The 21,230-nt window shown below is 50.5% G+C and overlaps 1 protein-coding gene across 1 annotated transcript; it reads left to right on the top strand.

The window, feature by feature from the left end:
- The first annotated feature begins 5,685 nt into the window (after positions 1 to 5,685).
- On the top strand, positions 5,686 to 20,935 carry gprc5ba (G protein-coupled receptor, class C, group 5, member Ba). Its single transcript, XM_085934879.1, has 4 exons — positions 5,686 to 6,126; positions 15,572 to 16,635; positions 17,816 to 17,934; positions 18,075 to 20,935. The coding sequence occupies exons 2-4, from the start codon at positions 15,603 to 15,605 to the stop codon at positions 18,117 to 18,119; spliced, it is 1,197 nt and encodes a 398-aa protein (XP_085791005.1). The 5' UTR covers positions 5,686 to 6,126; positions 15,572 to 15,602; the 3' UTR covers positions 18,120 to 20,935.
- Positions 20,936 to 21,230: the final 295 nt, after the last annotated feature.

Below are 21,230 nucleotides of genomic sequence, written 5' to 3'. Positions count from 1 at the left end.
TAGACTTTGGATGCTGGACTTGGGAAGACCAGAGAATAATGCATTACAGTAGTCCAGGCGCGACGTGATAAATGCATGTATAATAATTTCGGCATCACTGGTCGAGAGGATTGGGCGAATCTTAGCAATATTACGAAGGTGAAAAAATGCTATTCTGGTTATATTTTTAATATGCTGTTGAAAGGAGAGCGTTTGGTCAAATATTACCCCGAGATTAGTTACAGTATCACTCTGAGTGATAGTACGGCTATCTAGAGTTATAGCGGTTTCCTTAAATAAATGTTGATAACGAGCTGGACCAATTATCAACATCTCAGTTTTATCTGGGTTCAGACGAAGGAAGTTGAGAGACATCCATTGCTTGATCTCTGCAAGGCATGCCTCAAGATTACAACAGTCCCGCGGATCTGTCATTGATAATGGCATATATAATTGGGTGTCATCCGCATAACATTGAAAACTAACATTATATTTACGTATTATGTCCCCAAGCGGAGTCATATAAATATTAAATAGAAGTGGTCCTAGCACCGATCCCTGTGGGACACCACACGTAACTTTATAGAGCTCAGAGGACGCATTGCCATGGACCACTCGGTGCGTCCTGTCTGATAGATACGAACGAAACCAGTCTAGTGCTGACCCCGAAATACCAACACAACCTTTAAGACGCTCTAACAAAATATTGAAGTCAACAGTGTCAAAGGCAGCACTAAGATCTAGTAGTAACAATACCGACGAAGTATTTGAATCCATAGCTAAGAGGAGATCATTAGTCACTTTAGCAAGCGCTGTCTCAGTGGAATGATTAGCTCTAAACCCAGACTGAAAAGATTCATATCGATTATTAGCGACCATGTAATCAACAAGCTGCTGCGCTACTACTTTTTCAAGCAGTTTTGCTATGAATGGGAGATTTGAAACTGGCCTATAGTTACCGAGACAGTCCGGGTCAAGATTTGGTCGCTTAAGTAGCGGTTTAATGATAGCGGTTTTAAAGGCTGTAGGCACTATCCCAGAGGAGATAGACAGATTAATTATATTTAGAACGGACGGTCCTAAGATTTGAAATAATTCTTTAAGTAGTTTGGTTGGAAGCAGGTCAAGTAAACATGTTGTTTGTTTAGCCGCACTAACTAATTGTGTAAGCCTTTCGAGGGACACGCATTCAAAATTTGAAAAGGTTATCGCATGATCATCAGCGCCGGTAATCGGCGGTCCTGACTGAGTGATCGGAATGGTCATCTTGATCTCATCCCTAATGGAGTCAATCTTCCGAGCAAAAAATTTCATGAACTCGTCAGCCGAGTGAAAGGAGCTATCGGGGGTTGGCTGGCGTAGTGTTAGCTTTGCCACCGTATCAAATAGGTATTTAGGATTGTTCTTATTGAGATTAATGACCTGCGAAAAATAACGAGTTTTAGCTAAGATAAGCGCATCTTTATATTTCAGGAGGCTGTCGCGCCATGCCTGATGGAAAACCTCAAGTCTGGTTAAACGCCATTTGCGCTCATGCTTTCTACTTAATTGTTTAAGCGAACGTGTTTCATCTGTGAACCACGGAGTAGGCAGTCTACGGCGAGTTTTTAGACGTAGCGGCGCCACCGAGTCAATGGCATTTAACAATGTAGCATTGAATTCATTTGTAAGATTATCAATAGAGCCGGTATATGAGGGCAATACGGCAGTTGCTGGTCGCAGTAGCTCAGATAGCGCAGTCGCAGTCATGGAGTTAATATTACGACTGCTGTAATTCTGATTGCTATCTTGTCTTTGACTAAGAACTAAAATTTCAAATTTTATTAAGTAGTGATCAGACAAAACAGTAGTGTATGGCAGTACTGTTATATTAGAGGTTGCCAGTCCTCGGGATAATACCAAATCTAAGGTATTACCATTCTTATGCGTTGCTACCTGTACGGCTTGCGTTTGGATTCGTCTGCCACCTCAGTAGAAAGTGTGTTCAGGTGTACTGTAGCACTATTCAAACTGTGACGCCTTAGTCTACACAAGGAGCTATGTGCATGCTGGAAGTCTAGCCTAGCGCTAGTTAACTTGAACTTAACTGCTGCCGGGCGAGTTGGGTTCGGCGCTAGCCTGGTCCGGACACCTCCGCGCTTTCCCCTCTTCTGCCTCCTCGCACACCGCTTCCGACGCTGCCTGGCCGGGGAAGGAGTAGCAGACGAGTCCGGCGATGATTCAGACCGAAGCAGTCCCAGCGACTTTAACGTCCCCGTATCAAAGCCCGAAACGCCGCAAAACTCGCTTTCGCCGATGTCGAGCAGAACCTGCCTGCTGTACTTGTAGCGCAACATGGTACGATCAGACAAACAAGAAAACATAAAACTGTCAGACAAACACTCATTAAATGAACAAAACACCGATTGGTTGGGACAGAGAGAAGCCGCTGCGTGTGCACGCGCCGCCATCTTGGATCATCAAAGGAAAGGTGTCAAAGAGAAATTTGTTTTCTTCCAAAGGTGCTGAAGGCCACTCAAGCCCTGACTGACCAGCGAACATCTTATGCAATACAGCTGCAGATGGACATCTGTCCATTCTTTTCAATGAAGGAATTAGATTTGTTATGCAGACAAATAGAAATGCAAATTGGTAGCGCTGGACCACATTTTGCCCATTCCACTGTATTGGAACTGATAAAGACATGGATGAAGGTGAAAGTGTGCCAGTCCAACTAATTCCTACTAAATCAGCATCCTCATGCAGTGACCCCAAATCCTCCATGTGCTATATATGCACAACACGTATGCACGTAGTCAAAAAAGAAAATTTCTTGGGGATTATCTGTTTTTGTGGTTTTTGATTCCACACAGGGGTTAATAGTGTGATTACCCCACACCCCTCCCCCTTGAAAAATACTCAATGTGGACCCTGTGCCAGCTTCCACTCAACTAGGTGGTTGTGCAAGGAGTGTCGAGGCAAAACCTGAGAGCCAGAGGTCAAAGGCTAGTGCGTTGCAGACAGAGAGGCAAGCTGCAGAAATTCCATACAAACTCACTGAAAGCAGATGAGAGGACTAAAGCGAGTGCTTTAAGTCGACATTCTCACGAGAGGAGTGAAGCAAATGCTTCAAGTCAGCATTGTTGCGGGGCTCGGTGGCAAAACAACGGAGAGCGACCAGAGAAGAAAAGAATAAGAAGTCACTTTTAGTCAACGGTCATGGCGTTTGTGAAGGCAACTTCTGCAGTGGCCTTTATTCCACTGACCTCGCCCTGACCTCAACGGGGTTCAATCCTGTTTCGAGCCATTCGAGAAACATGAGCAGCTCATATGCAGCCCGGAATCAGACCCACAGAATCAAAGCCGACAAGTTGGCTGCGGCGCGAGGAGAAGACCTGTGTCTGTTCATGTCTGTGCAAGTTCATTTGCGTGTTTTGGTGATATGTCGAAAAATAGGGAAGAGGTGACCTTTCATCCGCGCCAACCATCTGTTAGGTTAGCCTACTTGAAAGGTCACCGCCACAGAGGAGGCGAGCAACAGCCGGAGGCTTTGGGCCGTCATTGTTGATAAGGCTCAGATTGCCTTAATAGTTTTGGTTGAGCTCCTTTGTCTCAGAGTAAGAACAGAGGGTTCAACCAAGAATTTTCTCATGACAAATGACCAATATTCACTTACACACAGTGGAGGATGCTTGCCATTTGATGTTGTTGTCATTAGAAGAACTCTCCTGTGCTAATGATGGCTTGCTCGCTCTTAGACGGACGGACAGATGGATGGCTCCATAGCTAGAAAGAGAAAAAAATCTTCCGAACATCAAATTTTAATTTCAAACTGAACAAGATACAAAAGGTCGTGTGCTATGCTCATAACTGACATCCTACTTTAGCGAGAGCTAACTACAATTTACGATGGGCGAGTGCTGTAAATTTCTAGTTTGCAAGCAGAGTTGCTGTGAAATCTGTTCACAACTGCATCAGGTTTGCACGTTGCTTGGCAGACTTCATCGGGCACATTTGACAACAAAACATAAAAATAGTTTTTGACTAATTCTGCCCACGAAACCAAAATTGGCAACTCAGAACAGAGGCCTCGCGCTGCCCAACAAATCAGAAAAAGTACAGTGAGAACTGCCAGGAAGCTCCACAGAAATGAAACACAATCATTGCCCTGTAAGAGAAGAGCCTGTTTGAAATATGTGTCTGGAAACTAAGTGTGTGTGTGTGTGTGTGTGTGTGTGTGTGTGTGTGTGTGTGTGTGTGTGTGCGTGCGTGCGTGCGTGCGTGCGTGCGTGCGTGCGTGCGTGCGTGCGTGCGTGTGTGCGCGCGCGCGCGAATTAGACTCTCGTCCTGCTAATTTTGGACACCTACGTCCTGTCATAATGAAAACATCCTGGTTTGGAAACACAAACCCAGAAAACTATTGTTTCTAAAATCCTAAATCGGCTTCACAGTTTGGAAGTCAACATCTGAGTGGGTGCAGAATGGAGCTCAAGTCTCTCACTGGGTTGTCGTAGGTGGCTCTCAATTAAAGATGGGAAGCACAGATATCAATGCCTGAGGTACTTGCTAACTATTTCAGGAAACATCAACCAATTAAAAGCCTTCAGTTTTTTCGCCAAAATGGAGCAGTGGGTAGCACGTCCGCCTCACAGTTAGGAGGGTGCGGGTTCAATTCCACCTCCGGCCCTCCCTGTGTGGAGTTTGCATGTTCTCCCCGTGTCCGCGTGGGTTTTCTCCGGGCTCTCCGGTTTCCTCCCACATCCCAAAAACATGCTTGATAGGCCGATTGAGCACTCCAAATTGTCCCTAGGTGTGAGTGCGAGTGCGAATGGTCGTTCGTCTCTGTGTGCCCTGCGATTGGTTGGCAACCAGTTCAGGGTGTCCCCCGCCTACTGCCCGATGACGGCTGGGATAGGCTCCAGCACGCCCGCGACCCCCGTGGGGACTAAGCGGTTCAGAAAATGGATGGGTGGATGGATGCTCCCTCATATGAGCGACATGTTCGAGGCCTTCTGACGTCCCTCCAAGCGTGAGAGTCACTACACAGGCCGCATCATCAAACTCTCGGCGGTCATGAGCACGGCTTCGCATTTTACAACTAATCGACAATGCAACGTAAGGGCGTCCCCCAAGTGTTGACAAATGTAGACTGCCTTAATCAGTGCACCTCATTTTGACATGCAGCACCTGTCACGTTGGCTTCGCGTTTCCAGCTGCCACTCCACATGAGACGCCCCCTCTTCCCGGTCTGCCTGTAACGTAGCAAAATCCTAAAGAACGCCCTCAACATATTGTTTCTGTGTGTGTGTGTGTGTGTGTGTGTGTGTGTGTGTGTGTGTGTGTGTGTGTGTGTGTGTGTGTGTGTGCGTGCGTGCGTGCGTGCGTGCGTGCGTGCGTGCGTGCGTGCGTGCGTGCGTGCGTGCGTGCGTGCGTGCGTGCGTGCGTGTGGTGGGGGGTGCAAGGAAAGAAGGACACGAGTGTTCATGCACAAACGATCGTCACAAAAAACCTCCCTCGCCTTTTTTTTGTGCAATCCCATAAAATGAGGCGGATGGAGAGCTGCGATTATTGTTAGTCAGCTATTCCGACGGTGATTCTTTTACAAGAGCGCGGAATGAATTTGTGTTCAGTGCGTGGACGCGCGTGTGAACATGCGCAGAGGCGAAGAGGGGGAGGCGCCGCTGGAGGAAGGGAGGGAAGAAGGGAGGGGTGCTCTTGCGATCGCTAATCTGTACGCGCGTTATGCAGAGCGCAATTTTTTTGTGAGCAGCAGCGAGCGTCAAACTGGGCTATAGCGGATCGGTACTGAGGCTACCGTCTGCGGTGGGCTTTTTATTTCGCAAGATGCTCAAACAAAGGATTTAAGTGGTGGGGGGAACGAGGGAGGGAAATCACGGTTTTCTCTGTCGGACCTGTCGAAAACAACATCCGCGGGTGGAGTGGTCAGCTCCGCTCTTCGTATGCCATTCGGGTTCTGCGACCAGCGTCGGTTCCGAAAGCGAGTCAGTCGAAAGCAACTGGACCGGCGACGCGAGTGTGGATGCGGAGAGTCGAGGACAACGACGCGGCTCTTTTCGAAATGTGACATTTGAAGCACGAAGTCTGGTCGACGCTGCGCACCGCACCTCCTTACCAGCAAGCGGATCTATTTGCATCGATTCAAAAAAGGTCGGTGGTGTTTATCATGCCACCATAAATAGCTCATTTTGGATGCAGAAGGGTAGAGGGGGCGGGGTGGAAGTATGTGTGTGTGTGTGTGTGTGGGGGGGGGGGGGGGGGGCTCATGAAAATTAATGAACGATTGCACAAATCCCAAACGGTTTTTTGTTTTGTTTTTAATTTACTAGTTATGGACTGAGCATCATTGGACCCCCCCCCCCCCCCATGCTGCTGGTGAAACTCTGACGTCCTCCATTACCCCCCCCCCCCCCCCCCCCCCCCCCCAATATCCACACGCGCATGCAAGTACTCACTAGGATATGTTGGGGAGTGCCAAGAAGTAAGGTGTCATTCATTCTTCCAGGCACGCACGCATTTGTAACAATGCCGCCTCAATCAAACACTCTTCTGGAGTGTAGGGGAGCCTGCCTACATGCATGTGCCCAACATTGTCAAGAGGAGGGGGGGCTGCTGGGCTACTGCAAAAAGAGCATGTGTATGTTTGCATTCACCTGCTACTTAGGTCAGCTAAAAGCAAGAGTGCCCCCCCGCATTTTTTGGTGGTGGGAACACCAGCGCCACAACACTGCCTGTGATTCAGCTGGAAATGGAGCCCAAATAGTCACTTGAGTGGAAATGGGTGCCTGTGGATGAGTCGGTGTTTGGGTCGCTCAATAGACAACTCTCAATTTGAGCCTTGCTGGTGGGACTTCACTGTCAGTTAGAATGCGTCATCCCATACATGTGTTTTTTGAGATAAGAACGGTCCCATCAGCTGATGCAAATCTGCGACACAAGCACGAGAGGTTGGCAGTGAACTCATTTTGTCGCTCCCACTTGATCAAAGTAAACATATTGTCAGTGTCTATTTGAAATACCGTAACGCTTACAATGCAAAAGGCCATCGACAGCGACGGAAGAGTATTGCGATGCCAGTTTTAGAACACAACAGCTACTTGAACACGAAAAGTGAAGCAACCCTCACTTCATTTCACTTCATCTTCTTCCGCTTATCCGGGGTCGGGTCGCGGGGGCAGCAGCTTTAGGAGGGACTCCCAGACCTCCCTCTCCCCAGCCACTTCCTCCAGCTCATCCCGGGGGATCCCAAGGCGTTCCCAGGCCAGCCGAGAGACGTAGTCTCTCCAGCGCGTCCTGGGTTGTCCCCGGGGTCTCCTACCGGTGGGACATGCCCGGAACAGGAGGCATCCTGATGAGATGCCCGAGCCACCTCATCTGGCTCCTCTCAACGTGGAGGAGCAGCGGCTCTACTCCGAGTCTCTCCCGGATGACCGAGCTTCTCACCCTATCTCTAAGGGAGAGCCCGGACATCCTGCGGAGGAAACTCATTTCAGCCGCTTGTATCCTGGACCTCGTTCTTTCGGTCACGACCCATAGCTCGTGACCATAGGTGAGGGTAGGAGCGTAGATCGACCGGTAAATCGAGAACTTTGCCATTTGGCTCAGCCCTCTCTTCACCACGACGGACCGGTACAGAGTCCGCATTACTGCCGACGCTGCACCGATCCGCCTGTTGATCTCACGCTCCATCCTGCCCTCACTCGTGAACAAGACCCCAAGATACTTGAACTCCTCCACTTGGGGCAGGATCTCATCCCCGATCCGGAGAGGGCATTCCACCCTTTTCCGACCGAGGACCATGGACTCGGATTTGGAGGTGCTGACCCTCATCCCGACCGCTTCACACTCGGCTGCGAACCGCTCCAGTGAGAGCTGGAGATCACGGACTGAAGAAGCCAACAGCACCACGTCATCTGCAAAAAGCAGTGACGCGATGCTGAGGTCCCCAAACCGGACCCCCTCAACGCCTTGGCTGCGCCTAGAAATTCTGTCCATAAAAATTATGAACAGAATCGGTGACAAAGGGCAGCCTTGGCGGAGTCCAACCCTCACTGGGAACGAATTCGACTTACTGCCGGAAATGCGGACCAAACTCTGGCATCGGTGATACAGGGACCGAACCGCCCTTATCAGTTGGCTCGGCACCCCGTACTCCCGAAGCACCCCCCAGAGAACCTCCCGAGGGACACGGTCGAACGCCTTCTCCAAGTCCACAAAGCACATGTGGACTGGTTGGGCGAACTCCCATGCACCCTCGAGGATCCTGCCGAGGGGGTAGAGCTGGTCCACTGTTCCACGGCCAGGACGAAAGCCACACTGCTCCTCCTGAATCCGAGGTTCGACCTCCCGACGGATCCTCCTCTCCAGCACCCCTGAATAGACCTTACCAGGGAGGCTGAGGAGTGTGATTCCCCTGTAATTGGAACACACCCTCCGGTCCCCCTTCTTAAAGAGGGGAACCTCCACCCCAGTCTGCCAATCCAGAGGCACCGTCCCCGATGTCCATGCAATGCTGTAGAGGTGTGTCAGCCAAGACAGCCCCACAATATCCAGAGCCTTTAAGAACTCCGGGCGGATCTCATCCACCCCTGGGGCCTTGCCACCAAGGAGTTTTTTAACTACCTCAGTGACTTCGACCTCCGAGATTGGAGAGTCCGCCTCAGAGTCTTCAGGCCCTGGTTCCACAAAGGAAGGTGTGTTGGTGGAATTGAGGAGGTCTTTGAAGTATTCCCCCCACCGACTCACGACATCCCGAGTCGAGGTCAGCAGCACACCATCTCCACTGTAAACAGTGTTGACCGTGCACTGCTTCACCCTCCTGAGACGCCGGATGGTGGACCAGAATTTCCTCGAAGCCGTCCAGAAGTCATTCTCCATGGCCTCGCCAAACTCCTCCCACGCCCGAGTTTTTGCCTCAGCAACCGCCAAAGCCGCGTTCCGCTTGGCCATCCGGTACCTGTCAGCTGCCTCCGGAGTCCCGCAGGCCAAACAGGCCCTATAGGACTCCTTCTTCAGCTTGACGGCATCCCTTATCGCCGGTGTCCACCATCGGGTTCGGGGATTGCCGCCACGACAGGCACCAACAACCTTACGGCCACAGCTCCGGTCGGCTGCCTCAACAATGGAGGCGTGAAACATGGTCCACTCGGACTCAATGTCCCCCGCCTCCCCCGGGACGTGGGAAAAGCTCTGCCGGAGGTGGGAGTTGAAGCTCTTCCTGACGGGATTCTGCCAGACGTTCCCAGCAGACCCTCACAGAGCGTTTGGGTCTGCCAGGTCGGACCGGCATCTTCCCCCACCATTGGAGCCAACCCACCACCAGGTGGTGATCAGTTGACAGCTCCGCCCCCTCTTTACCCGAGTGTCCAAAACATGCGGCCGCAAATCCGATGACACGACTACAAGGTCGATCAACAAACATGGACACCCTTATGCTTGAACATGGTGTTCATTATAGAAAATCCGTGTCGAACACAGAAGTCCAATAATAGAACACCGCTCTGGTTCAGATCGGGGGGGGCCGTTCCTCCCAATCACGCCCTTCCAGGTCTCACTGTCATTGCCCACGTGAGCATTGAAGTCACCCAGTAGAACGATGGAGTCCCCAGAAGGAGCGCTCTCCAGCACTTCCTCCAGGGACTCTAGGAAGGGTGGGTACTCTGAGCTGCCGTTCGGTGCATAGACACAAACAACAGTCAGGACCCGTCCCCCCACCCGAAGGCGGAGGGAGGCTACCCTCTCGCTCACCGGGGTGAACCCCAATGTGCAGGCGCCCAGCCGGGGGGCAATAAGTATGCCAACACCTGCTCGACGCCTCTCACCGTGGGCAACTCCAGAGTGGAAGAGAGTCCAGCCCCTCTCGAGAGGGCTTGTACCAGAGCCCAAACTATGTGTGGAGGCAAGTCCGACTATGTCTAGTCGGAACCTTTCTGCCTCACACACCAGCTCGGGCTCCTTTCCAGCCAGAGAGGTTACATTCCATGTCCCTAGAGCCAGCCTCTGCAGCCGGGGATCGGACCGCCAAGGTCCCCGCCTTTGGCCGCCGCCCAGCTCACTATGCACCCGACCCCTTTGGCCCCTCCTATAGGTGGTGAGCCCATTGGAAGGGGGACCCACGTCTTCTTTTCGGGCTATGCCCGACCGGACCCCATGAGCGAAGGCCCGGCCACCAGGCGCTTGCCTTCGAGCCCCACCTCCAGGCCTGGCTCCAGAGAGGGGCCCCGGTGACCCGCGACCGGGCGAGGGAAAACGACATCCATATATCTTTTTCATCATAAGGGGTCTTCTGAGCCGTGCTTTGTCTGGCCCCTCACCTAGGACCCTTTTGCCATGGGTGACCCTACCAGGGGCATGAAGCCCCAGACAACATGGCTCCTAGGATCATAGGAGCACGCAAACCCCTCCATCAAGGTGACGACTCACGGAGGGGGTGAAGCAACCCATGTAGACATAAAATATCATAACACATATATATTCGTAGTCCTTTGTAAAAAATGACTAATATGACTGCAGTCGTCAAACTTCTGGATTTAGAATGTCATTTTCACCATTGGAAATGACGTAGATTGGATTTATGGCTTGGCAGTGCAATAGGCAAGGTAAGAAAGGAAATGTTCCTGGTTCCCCTTTTCATTTATGTCCTTGCCTCAACCTCTCCTCCACACATGCACGTGCCGTGCCAATGACGCTCGGCCGGCAACTTTGCTCAGCCACACCCCTTCATTATCATCATGTCTGTCACCTGCTCCCTCTTATTACCTGATGTATTTAAACCCTGCCCATGTGTTTCTCCCTGTCGATGTTTACTGTTGTGTTCCGTCCCTGTCCGCGCCCAGTGTTCCTGTCGTCTAGTTCCCTCCCCGGTCTTGTCTGGACACTCACGGTCAGGTTCTGTTCCGTGTCCGAGTGGACTGCTGTTTGCCTGTCTGCTGGCTGTGAGTCTCTATCCCGCCTGTGTCTGTGTTCGCCCACTTCTTTTCTCTTCAATAAACCCCGGTCCAAGCTGCATTTGGTCGCCCTGGCTCAACTCATTCCTGACACGCACATGTAGATCACCCCACAAGCACACACATGCACACACACACACACTTTTGGTCTTTGCAAATCAATTGCTGTGACTTGTGTGTTCAAGTTGTGTCTAGAAGAAAGAAAAATGACTCAACCTCACCTAGCTTGTTCACGCACAGAAATAAGTTATCCTTCTCAGCAGTGTTTGGGCCGGAGGCGGACAACCTCCAACTTGTTGGCAGCCAATTGCAGGGCGCTGAGGGGATCCATCCCGGCCTCCCAGCAAAACAAACAAAACGAAAGTTACAAATGGAACTACAGTTGTATGAATCCCGAATTCTTAAACCACTGAATGGTTCCTTCGCGCATGCGCAGTCCGAGTATGCATACCAAATTAGTCACCCGTGACCCCTGGATGAACCTAGACTGGTATAAAGTCCGGTGTCACTGGAGGCTTGTTCCCTACGCAATCTTCTTGCATGAACACGAGGATTCCGAGTGACAGGATGGCCTGGCGGCGTCTTCTATCCAGGAGAGACTGCAGGAACTGAACAAGACATGGGTCAGCCCCGCGGGACTCGCACCACACCGCGAACATCCCCCACCGGTTAGCGTACAGCCAACGGGTGAATGGCGCCCTGGATTGTCCGCCCGACAGGTGAGGTACAGTGACTCAGCAGGGGGTCGGGCCCTTCTGCAGCCAAACACACAAGCGTAGGTGGGTTCGGATGCCAAAATACCTTGTTGGGACAAAAGATCCACCCTGACAGGGAGATGCCATGGCTCGCCGGAACACAGTCTGCGCAGCAGCGGGAACCATGTTTGGGCCAGTCAGAAGGGGGCAGCAGCACATGACTCTCCTGAAGAACCAGCTGAAGTGTCAGCCAGTGGATAGGAAGCGGCGGGAAGGCATAAAGAAGAAGGCGGCCACGGGTACGTCAGCGCATCCAGACCCTGAGGACTGGAGGCCTCCCCCAGGGAAAACCAAAGAGTACAGTGGGTCAACTCCCAGGAGGACAGGAGATCGACGTCCGCCTCATCGAAACGACACCATATTGCGCGCCACGTCGGGGTGGAGGTGCGACTCTCCAGGAGAAGGACAAGATAGGGTGTCTGCAACACTGTTTAGTTGGCCCGGCAGATATACAGCCCGCAGGCTGGCCAGACGGAGGGCAGCCCAGAGGAGAAGGCGTCGGGAGACCTGCAACAGTCGGAGGGACCGACTGTCCCCCTGGTGGTTTATGTGGAACACGGTCAATGTGTTGTCTGACAGCACCAGCACATGAGAGCCAGGTGCACTGCACGTAGCTCCAGCACATTGATGTGGCAAGCGTGATCCCGCGCGGACCACTGACCCAGAGCCATGCTGCCAGACAGCGCCCCACGTCGTGAGACTGGCATCCATGTTGACTGCCTCACGGCAGCCCGGGGCTTCCTCGAGCGGGACACCCCGCATCAGAAAAGCCTGGTCCCTCCAGGGCACCAAGGCGAGCAGGCAGCTGTAGGACACCTTCAGTCCGGTGACAGTGACAGACCAAGCAGCGACAAACCGAGGGAAGGTGACGCGAACGCTCCCTGAACAGCAAGCACGTCACGGGCAACAGCCCAAGCGGCGAAAAGCTGAGGAAAGGTGTCGCAAACACTACCAACACACAGCGAGCGCAAAATGTACAAAAACAGACAAAAATCCACGACGTGGAGGCTAGCACACGACCACACCAACTGCGCAGAAACACCATAAAGTCAACCACAGCCATAGCCTGGGAGGGCAAAAATACGCTGCTCTGACCAAAGGTCACAAGGCTCCACAGGGGCGGTGAAAAGACGTCAAAAGACGAATCCAACCTTTCTTCAGGGCAGAAAACACCCAGTGGTATGCAAGCTACACGAGAAGAAAAGAGGGAACCAGCCTCTGGTGAAACTGGACTTTATACCAGTCTTGGGTCATTCAGGGGTCACAGGTGACTAATTTGGTATGCATACTCAGGCTGCGCATGCACTTAGGAATCATTCCGTGCTTTAAGCACCGCCTCCTGAGGGTCAGCAGAGATGAAATAGAAACACTTGTGTTTGTAATTCATTCACTGCCAGAGGCCCTCCATAGATGCCAGAGCAGCCATCAAACGCTCATCCTCTTGATGCCTCTTAACCTTCACATCCACAAGATTGTTTCCAATGTCAATGATTTGCTTTGGCTCAAAGGTCGGGGAATGCTGAGATGGCGTAGTTGCTACTTGACATCCAAACAGCACAACAAAATGGCAACATTTCTGTTGAGGGCACAATGCGGCGACGAGAGTAACTCCCAACAACTGGAGCAGGAGCTGCACACCCAACTCGAGCGTTACATAAGATGCACGGAATGGAGGCAAGGAAGAGAAGGGGCTGGGTGGGGGGCAAAATGGACGGGGGGAGGGGCGGGATGTAATCAGGAAGGACAAGTGCTGCTGAGAGACGAAAGCGGAGGCTTTAAAATGGCGGAGACAAAAGAAGCAGGATGAAACGCTAACCTCCTTGAATTCAAATTCAATTCAGCAGTTTTGTGACTTTCAAGGACATATTCCCAAAGAAATCATCCATCCATTCAGCTGTCCATTTTCTACATTTGAACTGAGAACCTCTTGAGGCCAAAGTCCCAAAATGTTCAACCAAACCAGATCATGTCCTTTAGCATAATGCTAACTTAGCATGTGAAAAGCCATTGGCAGGCTGAAGAAATTTGGTCAATGCAAGTGTCACAAAGTGAGTCATCTTCTTGCTGTTGTTTCCACTGCACCTCTATCAGAAGATGTCAGTGTTGGCCAGCGTGTTGTGGCACACCGTGGTACTACGCTGAAGTTCAGACTGTCAAAACCTGTCAAATACGACACTTACAAATTAGGGTGCAAACAACAAATCACAATATTGTTCTTGCTGTGGTACATTGTTCAACAATTTTGTGGCTCGCCTCTGACAAAAGAAAAGAGGATTCTTGTGATGTCCGTTAGCTTGTGCTTGCATGTACAGGTCGACTTTGTCGTTTTGCATGTGACTGACGCTTGTGAATGTGTGTGTGTGTGTGTGTGTGTGTGTGTGTGTGTGTGTGTGTGTGTGTGTGTGTGTGTTGCCACTGGCACTTCATTGTGTGAACGTGTCCTGCAGCTAGAGCAACCATCTGTGCAAGGGGGAGTGACAGCGTGACAGAGGGGTGGTGGTGGTGGTGGTGGAGGGAGGCGCGAGGGTCTTCCTGCCTCATCTTCCGAGTGTGCCTACGATGTTCTTCATGCTCGCTCATTAAGAGCTGACAAATAGCAGTAGCAAATTCAAAAGGAAAACAGGAGACAAGACCAGGAGCTGTTCACCCTGCTTAGTACGGACAAGCTTGTCTCCGTCAAGAAGGGGGAGGTAACCATCGGTACCTGCAGGGCTGGAGCTAAAGCACGTTTTGAATGTGAAGATAGTGTGCACGTCACAAAGCACTGTTGCTGCCTATGGCCGGCTTTTGGCGACTCATCAGCAGGGGATGTAAGCGAAGGGGTTGGAGGGGGGCACCAGGAGTAAAACATGAAACTACAGTGGTGGGCAAGAATTCCAGCGGATGCAAATCCCTGCGGGTTACACAAAAGAGCTGCAAACAACATGCGTGCCGATGGCAACACTCACTGTTAGATCGTCATCATCGACTTGCATCGTTCTTCTTACAGGAACGGTACTTATTCGGTGCTTGTTCAAATTGTGTCCCACGTGTCTCTCCACGGTCATCACGGACATCATCTTTAGAGAGCGCGCGGCTATTTGAAAGCTGTGTAATACGGAGTATGTGTCGTCAACAACTGTTTTTAAATGGCCACTCAAAGCGATTCCTTTTCAGTATAACAAAAGCTAAATGTTTGATGTTGTCATAAATAGGGATGCACATCATTAGGACTTTGGCAATGTCAATACCGATACTCCTTATCGATGCCGATATTTATCAATACTCTTGTCCGTGTTTGTATCTCATTTGATTGAAGATGTGAACAAGACAATAAAATTATCGTTCATCTTTAACAAGTATTTTATTGCTGCAAAGGGAATAACACAAACAACATCATGTACCTTCAATGTAAGCTTTCAATAAGCTCTGCAGTGTAACTGGAAAACAAACGAACAGCACCCTATCCTCAGTGACAGTGATACTGAACCTTTATAATGGATGGGTCATGTACTGGTTCAACTGCACATGTAATGCTTCAACAGACAGTTGTCTATTTCCCCTCTTTTAGCAAGAGTGAATGGGGATTCTTGCATGCAGACTTCTGCTGTGGCTTTACCAAAAAACAATACAGCATAACATTAACGGCCAGCTATATTAGCGGAGTTAACAACGTCAAACATACCAAGCCTACTTACTGTGACAAAGCATGGTCAAAAGAGCTGCAAGGATTTGATGCTGAGTTTGCGTTAGCGTTAGCCGCTCCACGTAAAACAGTCACATTTATAAAATTAAGCCAGCGAATGTTGGCCTTTTAAAGGGTACTAAAAATTGCTGAAAACGAGTGGTTGCCGCAAATTCTCCTGCGCTCTTTCCGCCTGCACGCCTTTGAACTTTTTTCTCTCCCTCACGTAGACGTCTGGTCTTAACTGCTTTCCCGGAGGGGATGGCGTCCGCCAGGGTCCTGTTCCTGCTGCTGCTGGCCCCTGGGGCAGAGGGCCAGGAAGGCGAGGACTCGTCGTCGGCATCAGCGCTCCCCGCGGGTTGCGGCTGGGGTCTGGGGCGGCCCTACACCCTTCTGTGCGACCTGGACACTGCCTGGGGCGTGGTGGTGGCGAGTGTGGCGGCATGCGGAACTCTGGTGACCGTCCTGTTGACCTCGGTCCTGCTGTGCCGCCTGCGGCGCATCAGCGAGGCAGAGAAGCGCAGTGGCGTGGGGCCCATCCTGCTACTGCTCCTGGGTGTGGCAGGCTTGTTCGGCCTGAGCTTCGCCTACCTGATCGAGCGTGACGAGTTGCTGTGTGTGCTGCGACGGGCCCTGTGGGGGCTCCTGTTCGCCCTTTGCTTCTCCTGCCTGCTGGTGCAGGGGGTGCGCCTGCGCCGCGCAGGGGGCGAGCATCGCGGCCCGGGCAGCTGCGCCCTGACGGGCCTGGCCTTGAGCCTGAGCGCCGTGCAGGGCATCATCGCCGCCGAGTGGCTCCTCCTGACCGTGCTGAGGGAGGGCCGGGCTGCCTGTGAGTACCTGCCCATGGACTTCTCTTTGGCCTGCAGCTACGTGCTAGCGCTGCTGCTGGCCGCCGCTGCTGCCGCTGCGCTGGCCCTGTGCGGCAAAACGCGGCGCTGGCGCTGCAATGTTGTCTGGCTGTTGGTCACCTGCCTCCTGTCACTGCTGCTGTGGGCGGCCTGGGTGGGTTTCTACCTCTACGGCAACGCCTGGCTGAGCAAGTCGCCGGAATGGGACGAGCCAGCGCTGGCCGTGGCCCTGGTGGCCCAGGGTTGGTTGCTGCTGGTCTTCCACGCCATTCCCGAGGTGCACGTGTGCCTGAAGCCGCCGCCGCGGCCAACCATGCCAGACTACTTTGACACGTCGCAGAACTCCACCCGGATGAGGGAAACCAGCTTCGACGATGACATCCCACTTTCGCACAGGCAGTTTGTGGAAAACCAAGGCTTCGGATACAACGACGACAACGCTGCAGGTACGCTCGCGTCAGTTAAAGTTAAGTTAAAGTCGCAATGATCATCACACACACATGGGTGTGGTGAAATTTGTCCTCTGCATTTAACCCATCCCCGTGTGATTTTGATCCATCCTCTGTGGGAGAGGGGAGCAGTGAGCAGCAGCGGTGCCACGCCCAGTAATCATTTGGTGATCTAACCCCTCAATTCCAACCCTTAATGCTGAGTGCCAAGCAGGGAGGCAATGGGTCCCATGATTAGTCTTTTGGTATGACCCGGCCCGGGTTTGAACCCACAACCTTCCAGTCTCAGGGCGGACACTACCACTAGGCCACTGAGGTCGAGTCAAAAGCAAAAGGCACGGCCTGCACACTACCCAACAATTCATCAACGCGTGAGCTAACTCACTTACTTGCTCACTTTCTTGGCAGTTTTTGTGGACGCCAAACCTGCTTTTATGGCGGCGGCCATCTTGGAATTCCTATGGCGATGAACTGCCTCCTCCATGTCAGAATTGCAAAGAAAGCATTTTGCTCATTAGTGCACTTTCTTTCTCTCTTGGTTTCTGCAAATTGTAGCCATGACAAAATGTACGGTTATGGCCTTGCATGTGGAAAAGGAGAGTCACACGTGCCGCAGACGGTGAAAAAGAGAAATGACTGCCGACTGCTGTTGGCACAACTTATGCCGAGGAGCTCACACAGAAGCATACCGGCTCCCAAAACTCCAGGCCACGCATTCAACACAGCATAGAATACTTTGGACCCGACCGTTACACTGTTTTTGTTTTTGTTGTTTTTTTAAGGCAGATTCAGATATCCGGCAGGATACAATTCTGTTCACCAACTAATTTGAAAAAATAGATAATGCATCTACAAATTCATCTTTTTGGTTTCCTTAAAGTTTACAAGAAAAAAGATGAATTGCAGGAAGAACATTTGCCAGTTTCACCACCAATTTTATGATCTGATTTTGTAAAGTGGGAAAAAATATTTTTGATCATTTGAAAAGGGGCAAATAACAGCTGATTAAATCTGCCAAAATATTAATTGTAATAAATAGTCATGACGTTCTGGAACCGGTTAATTTGTTGTTTTGAAGCATGGCGCTATTGTTACGAACAACACATTTCAAGAAAATGGCCGTTTGCGCACGTTGGACTCACGGCGCACGCTGACTTTGACTCGTGTTTGCATGCAGGCCTGAGAAGTGGTAGCGGGCAGCACGACAGCAACACGGGCACCAGCAGGCCCAGCGCGCCCTTCCGCAGCAATGTCTACCAGCCCACTGAGATGACCATGATCCTCAACGGGGGGGCGGTGAGTACGTTCTCTCTCCCTTCCCAGGCACAATCACGCCTACGGAAGCTGTTGCAGCAATTTGTCAATCAAAACCGTTTTCCGTTTTAACATTATGCTGCTTGTCAGACACAATGTTCTTTTTTTGCCTGATCGCGTAGGTACCCTCGGCCCCTCCGACCTACACGGGGAGGCAGCTGTGGTGAGCGGATCGTACGGACGAGGGGGTGGCGCAGTTTCCCAGGGGAGGCGAGCGTACTTCAAAAAAATAAATACACAGATGCCACTTTTACTTTGTACAGACGGTGTGCCAATCAAATAAAGAGGCCATGGAGGACAGAGCTAAATGTCTCACAAAGCGAGGCTTTTTCTTTGGCTTGACTGCAGCACTGTAAGCATCCTTCAAACTGTGAACATCCTTCATTTGGCTCTGTCCTCCATCACTGTGTCAACGACAACAGCCCCCGCCACCCCCCGCATTTTTTTCTTTTGCATCAACATAAAATGTGACAATGAAAAAGCACAACCAGCACTGGAAACAGTGTTCCCAACTGGCGCGTCGCTGAATGGAGGCAAAACACCAGGCCACTTTGTCACAGGGAAAGAAACAGAGCGAGGATGTTTCTGCAAGAAAACAAGACAAGGTTTCGAGCCATTTGCAGTGCAGATTGGAAAACGGAAGGAGGGAGAGTATAACCGTGAAATCGTCCTTCCTCTGAATGGGAGCTGCTTCCTCTTGCTCTCTTCTTCCTCCTGGTCCTGGCATCTGGATGTTGCATCTCGCTGCTTCTTCATTCTGTCCTCCTCCAAACTGTGGCACTGACATATACAGATGGCACAAAAAGGCCAGGCTGCTTGTTGACTTTTCTCTGTCAAGAATGAACAACGGACCGGTATTTCCCAACCTTTAGCGAGCCGAGTCAGGCAAATAGGCGTTAGAAAAAGCTCTCGAGACAACACCAAATGGAAAAAAGAGGTGAGAGCGCAAAAGACAAGCGGCAGTTTGGGGTCATCCAACGTGCTGGCTGGAGAACATATGTCAGCTAACGTACTCGAGCCAACTGTAAAGCCTGCACGGAAATTGAAGATGGAGCAAGCGATGTTATCCAGACTGACGGATTGAGGAGACAGCACGTTAGCCGGCCGGCTATCATCTATCATCTCTACAGTTTCACTAGCTGACGTCCTCATGGCATGAAAGGAGTACACGTCCAAGGTCACGGACTATTTTTAGTTGAAGTCTTTTTTTACATGGTTGCTTTGCATACACTAACATTTTCTTTGGACATTTTTGTAAGGTAAAATAATTTTAGGTCGCGGCAGTGGTATTTTAAAATTTTTGTGCATCTGAGGTAAATAAATAGCCGTGAATAATAATGAGCACAACTTTATGCAGTAAGCTAGACAAGATGTCAATACTGATCAGTGTTGATCCCCCCCAAAAAAAAAGCAGGCGCAGTGGAGCCCTCTCAGCAACACAACCGCCTCCGCCGTGCATTTGTCTGTGCCAAAACAGGAACCGTCACACGACAGGCCCAAACTCAGCTTGTCCTGTGACGTCGCTTGATGTGCAACAGGTACAAGAGTAAACATTCCGGAACAGGGTCCAACATGGCTACAGAAGTTCTGTTTACGGCACAGCGTGTAGGAAACAGATTAATCTCATGAACGGCAGGAACGAGGCTTGACACGGGCAACGTGTGCATGGGATGACACACGGGAGGGAGCAAGGTTGCCGTCACAAGCTACAAGAAAAAGTAGAAAGTGCACGCGGTTGGGTCAACCACTGTATTAAATGGGACTGTAGGCAACAGGAACAAGGACTGACAACATGGAATACTATACTGTACACTATTCACGGCGAGCTTTACCAACCCAAAGGAGAGCTTCTTCCGTGCTTCCACAGTGAAGAACGTACTTGGCACGCACACACAGGTGGCAGCATATGGGTCGATTCCACTTGACGGGCGTGAATGAGTTCACGGGAGTGTCAAACAACATGGACTCCGGGGACAGGGTCAATCACGGGATACAGGAACAAGGCGACACAGGAAAACGGCGAGAGAGGATCAACTTGAAGTGTCTAAGTGGGACGTTTTCAACCATTTTCACTCAGTGTGGAGTATTTCAAACAAAAGATGTGACTAGCGTTTGCACTGTTGAATACCTGCAGTACGTGTGCATGCTCATCAGCACCGTGTAAGACCTCCTTTTCAATACTCGTTCTTTAGGTGACATAAATCTTCATTTTCATGGTTATCAGTGGGTTCTTTTTCATCAGAAGGGGGGAAAAATGCCGTTATCGCTGGACCCAATTAAGACTTTGAGGAGACACCTAAGGTCTCATCTCTGTGTTGTGATTGTGGTGAATGTGCACATTTCTGTGTTCAATGGAGGTGGGTGGCCAAGTTTGAATGGCGGTTGGGGGGGAGTCAATGTCACTTCTACTCCTCCAGTCCTTCCCTGTCCTAGCCTAATGTGTGATCTGCCTTCAGACCGACAGGCCGAGGTGATCTTGCTTTTCACAGTTGAACTCTGAAATCACGCAGCATGCAAATGTACAGTTTCATTTGTTCATGCCCCCCCCCCACTACTAGCAAGAGACAATGACGAAAAAATAAATGAATTAAAAAAAGGAAACTCTTTCTGTAACAGATTCAGGACAAAATATTCAATAAAGGTGTCTCGTTTGTGTACAATTGATTGGATGTGACTTTTTCTGCCGCAATAAAATCTGCTTTGTGCTTCAAAGACTGACGGAAAAGGACCCGGCCAGATGGCTAACGTGGTGAGAAAAAAAGTTGTCAAATTGTTGGAATTTTGGAAAGCCACATGAGGTAATCAAAGACAATTTTGCAATTTGGAATGTGCATTTTGAGACACATTTAACATTTCGAGATGCGTGCGGTCGAGCCATCTCTGGTTCAAATTTGCTGTTCTTCCCAATAATATACCACAGTCATTTGAGAGGTTCATAATTTGTCTTTTCATTCATTACTAACGGCTTCAACATAAGTTGTCCCTCACTAGTGAGCATTGTTACAAGTGTAAAAGCAGTTTTTTTCTAAATAAATAATTGATTGTGGGGGTGTACAAAAACAGTAGCACTTTTTTTCATTTTGTATTATTTTGCTCCTGTTATTGGACAGCAAAATCAAAGTCAAAAGTCAAAGTCAAAGTCCGCTTTGTTGTCAATTTCTTCACATGCCAGGCACACAGAGATCGAAATTACGTTTCCCACCGTCCCACGGTGACTAGACACAGTACACAACACTCACATCAAATAGCACAAAGAGTAAAAACGAACAGACAAGAGC

This window comes from Syngnathus leptorhynchus, chromosome 16, assembly GCF_054491065.1.
Source record: "Syngnathus leptorhynchus isolate UIUO chromosome 16, UIUO_Slep, whole genome shotgun sequence".
NCBI classification, from domain to species: domain Eukaryota; kingdom Metazoa; phylum Chordata; class Actinopteri; order Syngnathiformes; family Syngnathidae; genus Syngnathus; species Syngnathus leptorhynchus.
The sequence above is the reverse complement of the archived record's forward strand: the minus strand, read 5'-3'. Positions and strand labels throughout refer to the sequence as shown.

Excerpts from the sequence above, each read along its gene's own strand:
- gprc5ba (XM_085934879.1), top strand. The coding sequence starts at position 15,603 with ATGGCGTCCGCCAGGGTCCTGTTCCTGCTGCTGCTGGCCCCTGGGGCA. Across the intron at positions 16,636-17,815 it reads CAACGACGACAACGCTGCAG|GCCTGAGAAGTGGTAGCGGG; the intron begins GTACGCTCGCGT and ends GTTTGCATGCAG. Across the intron at positions 17,935-18,074 it reads TGATCCTCAACGGGGGGGCG|GTACCCTCGGCCCCTCCGAC; the intron begins GTGAGTACGTTC and ends CTGATCGCGTAG.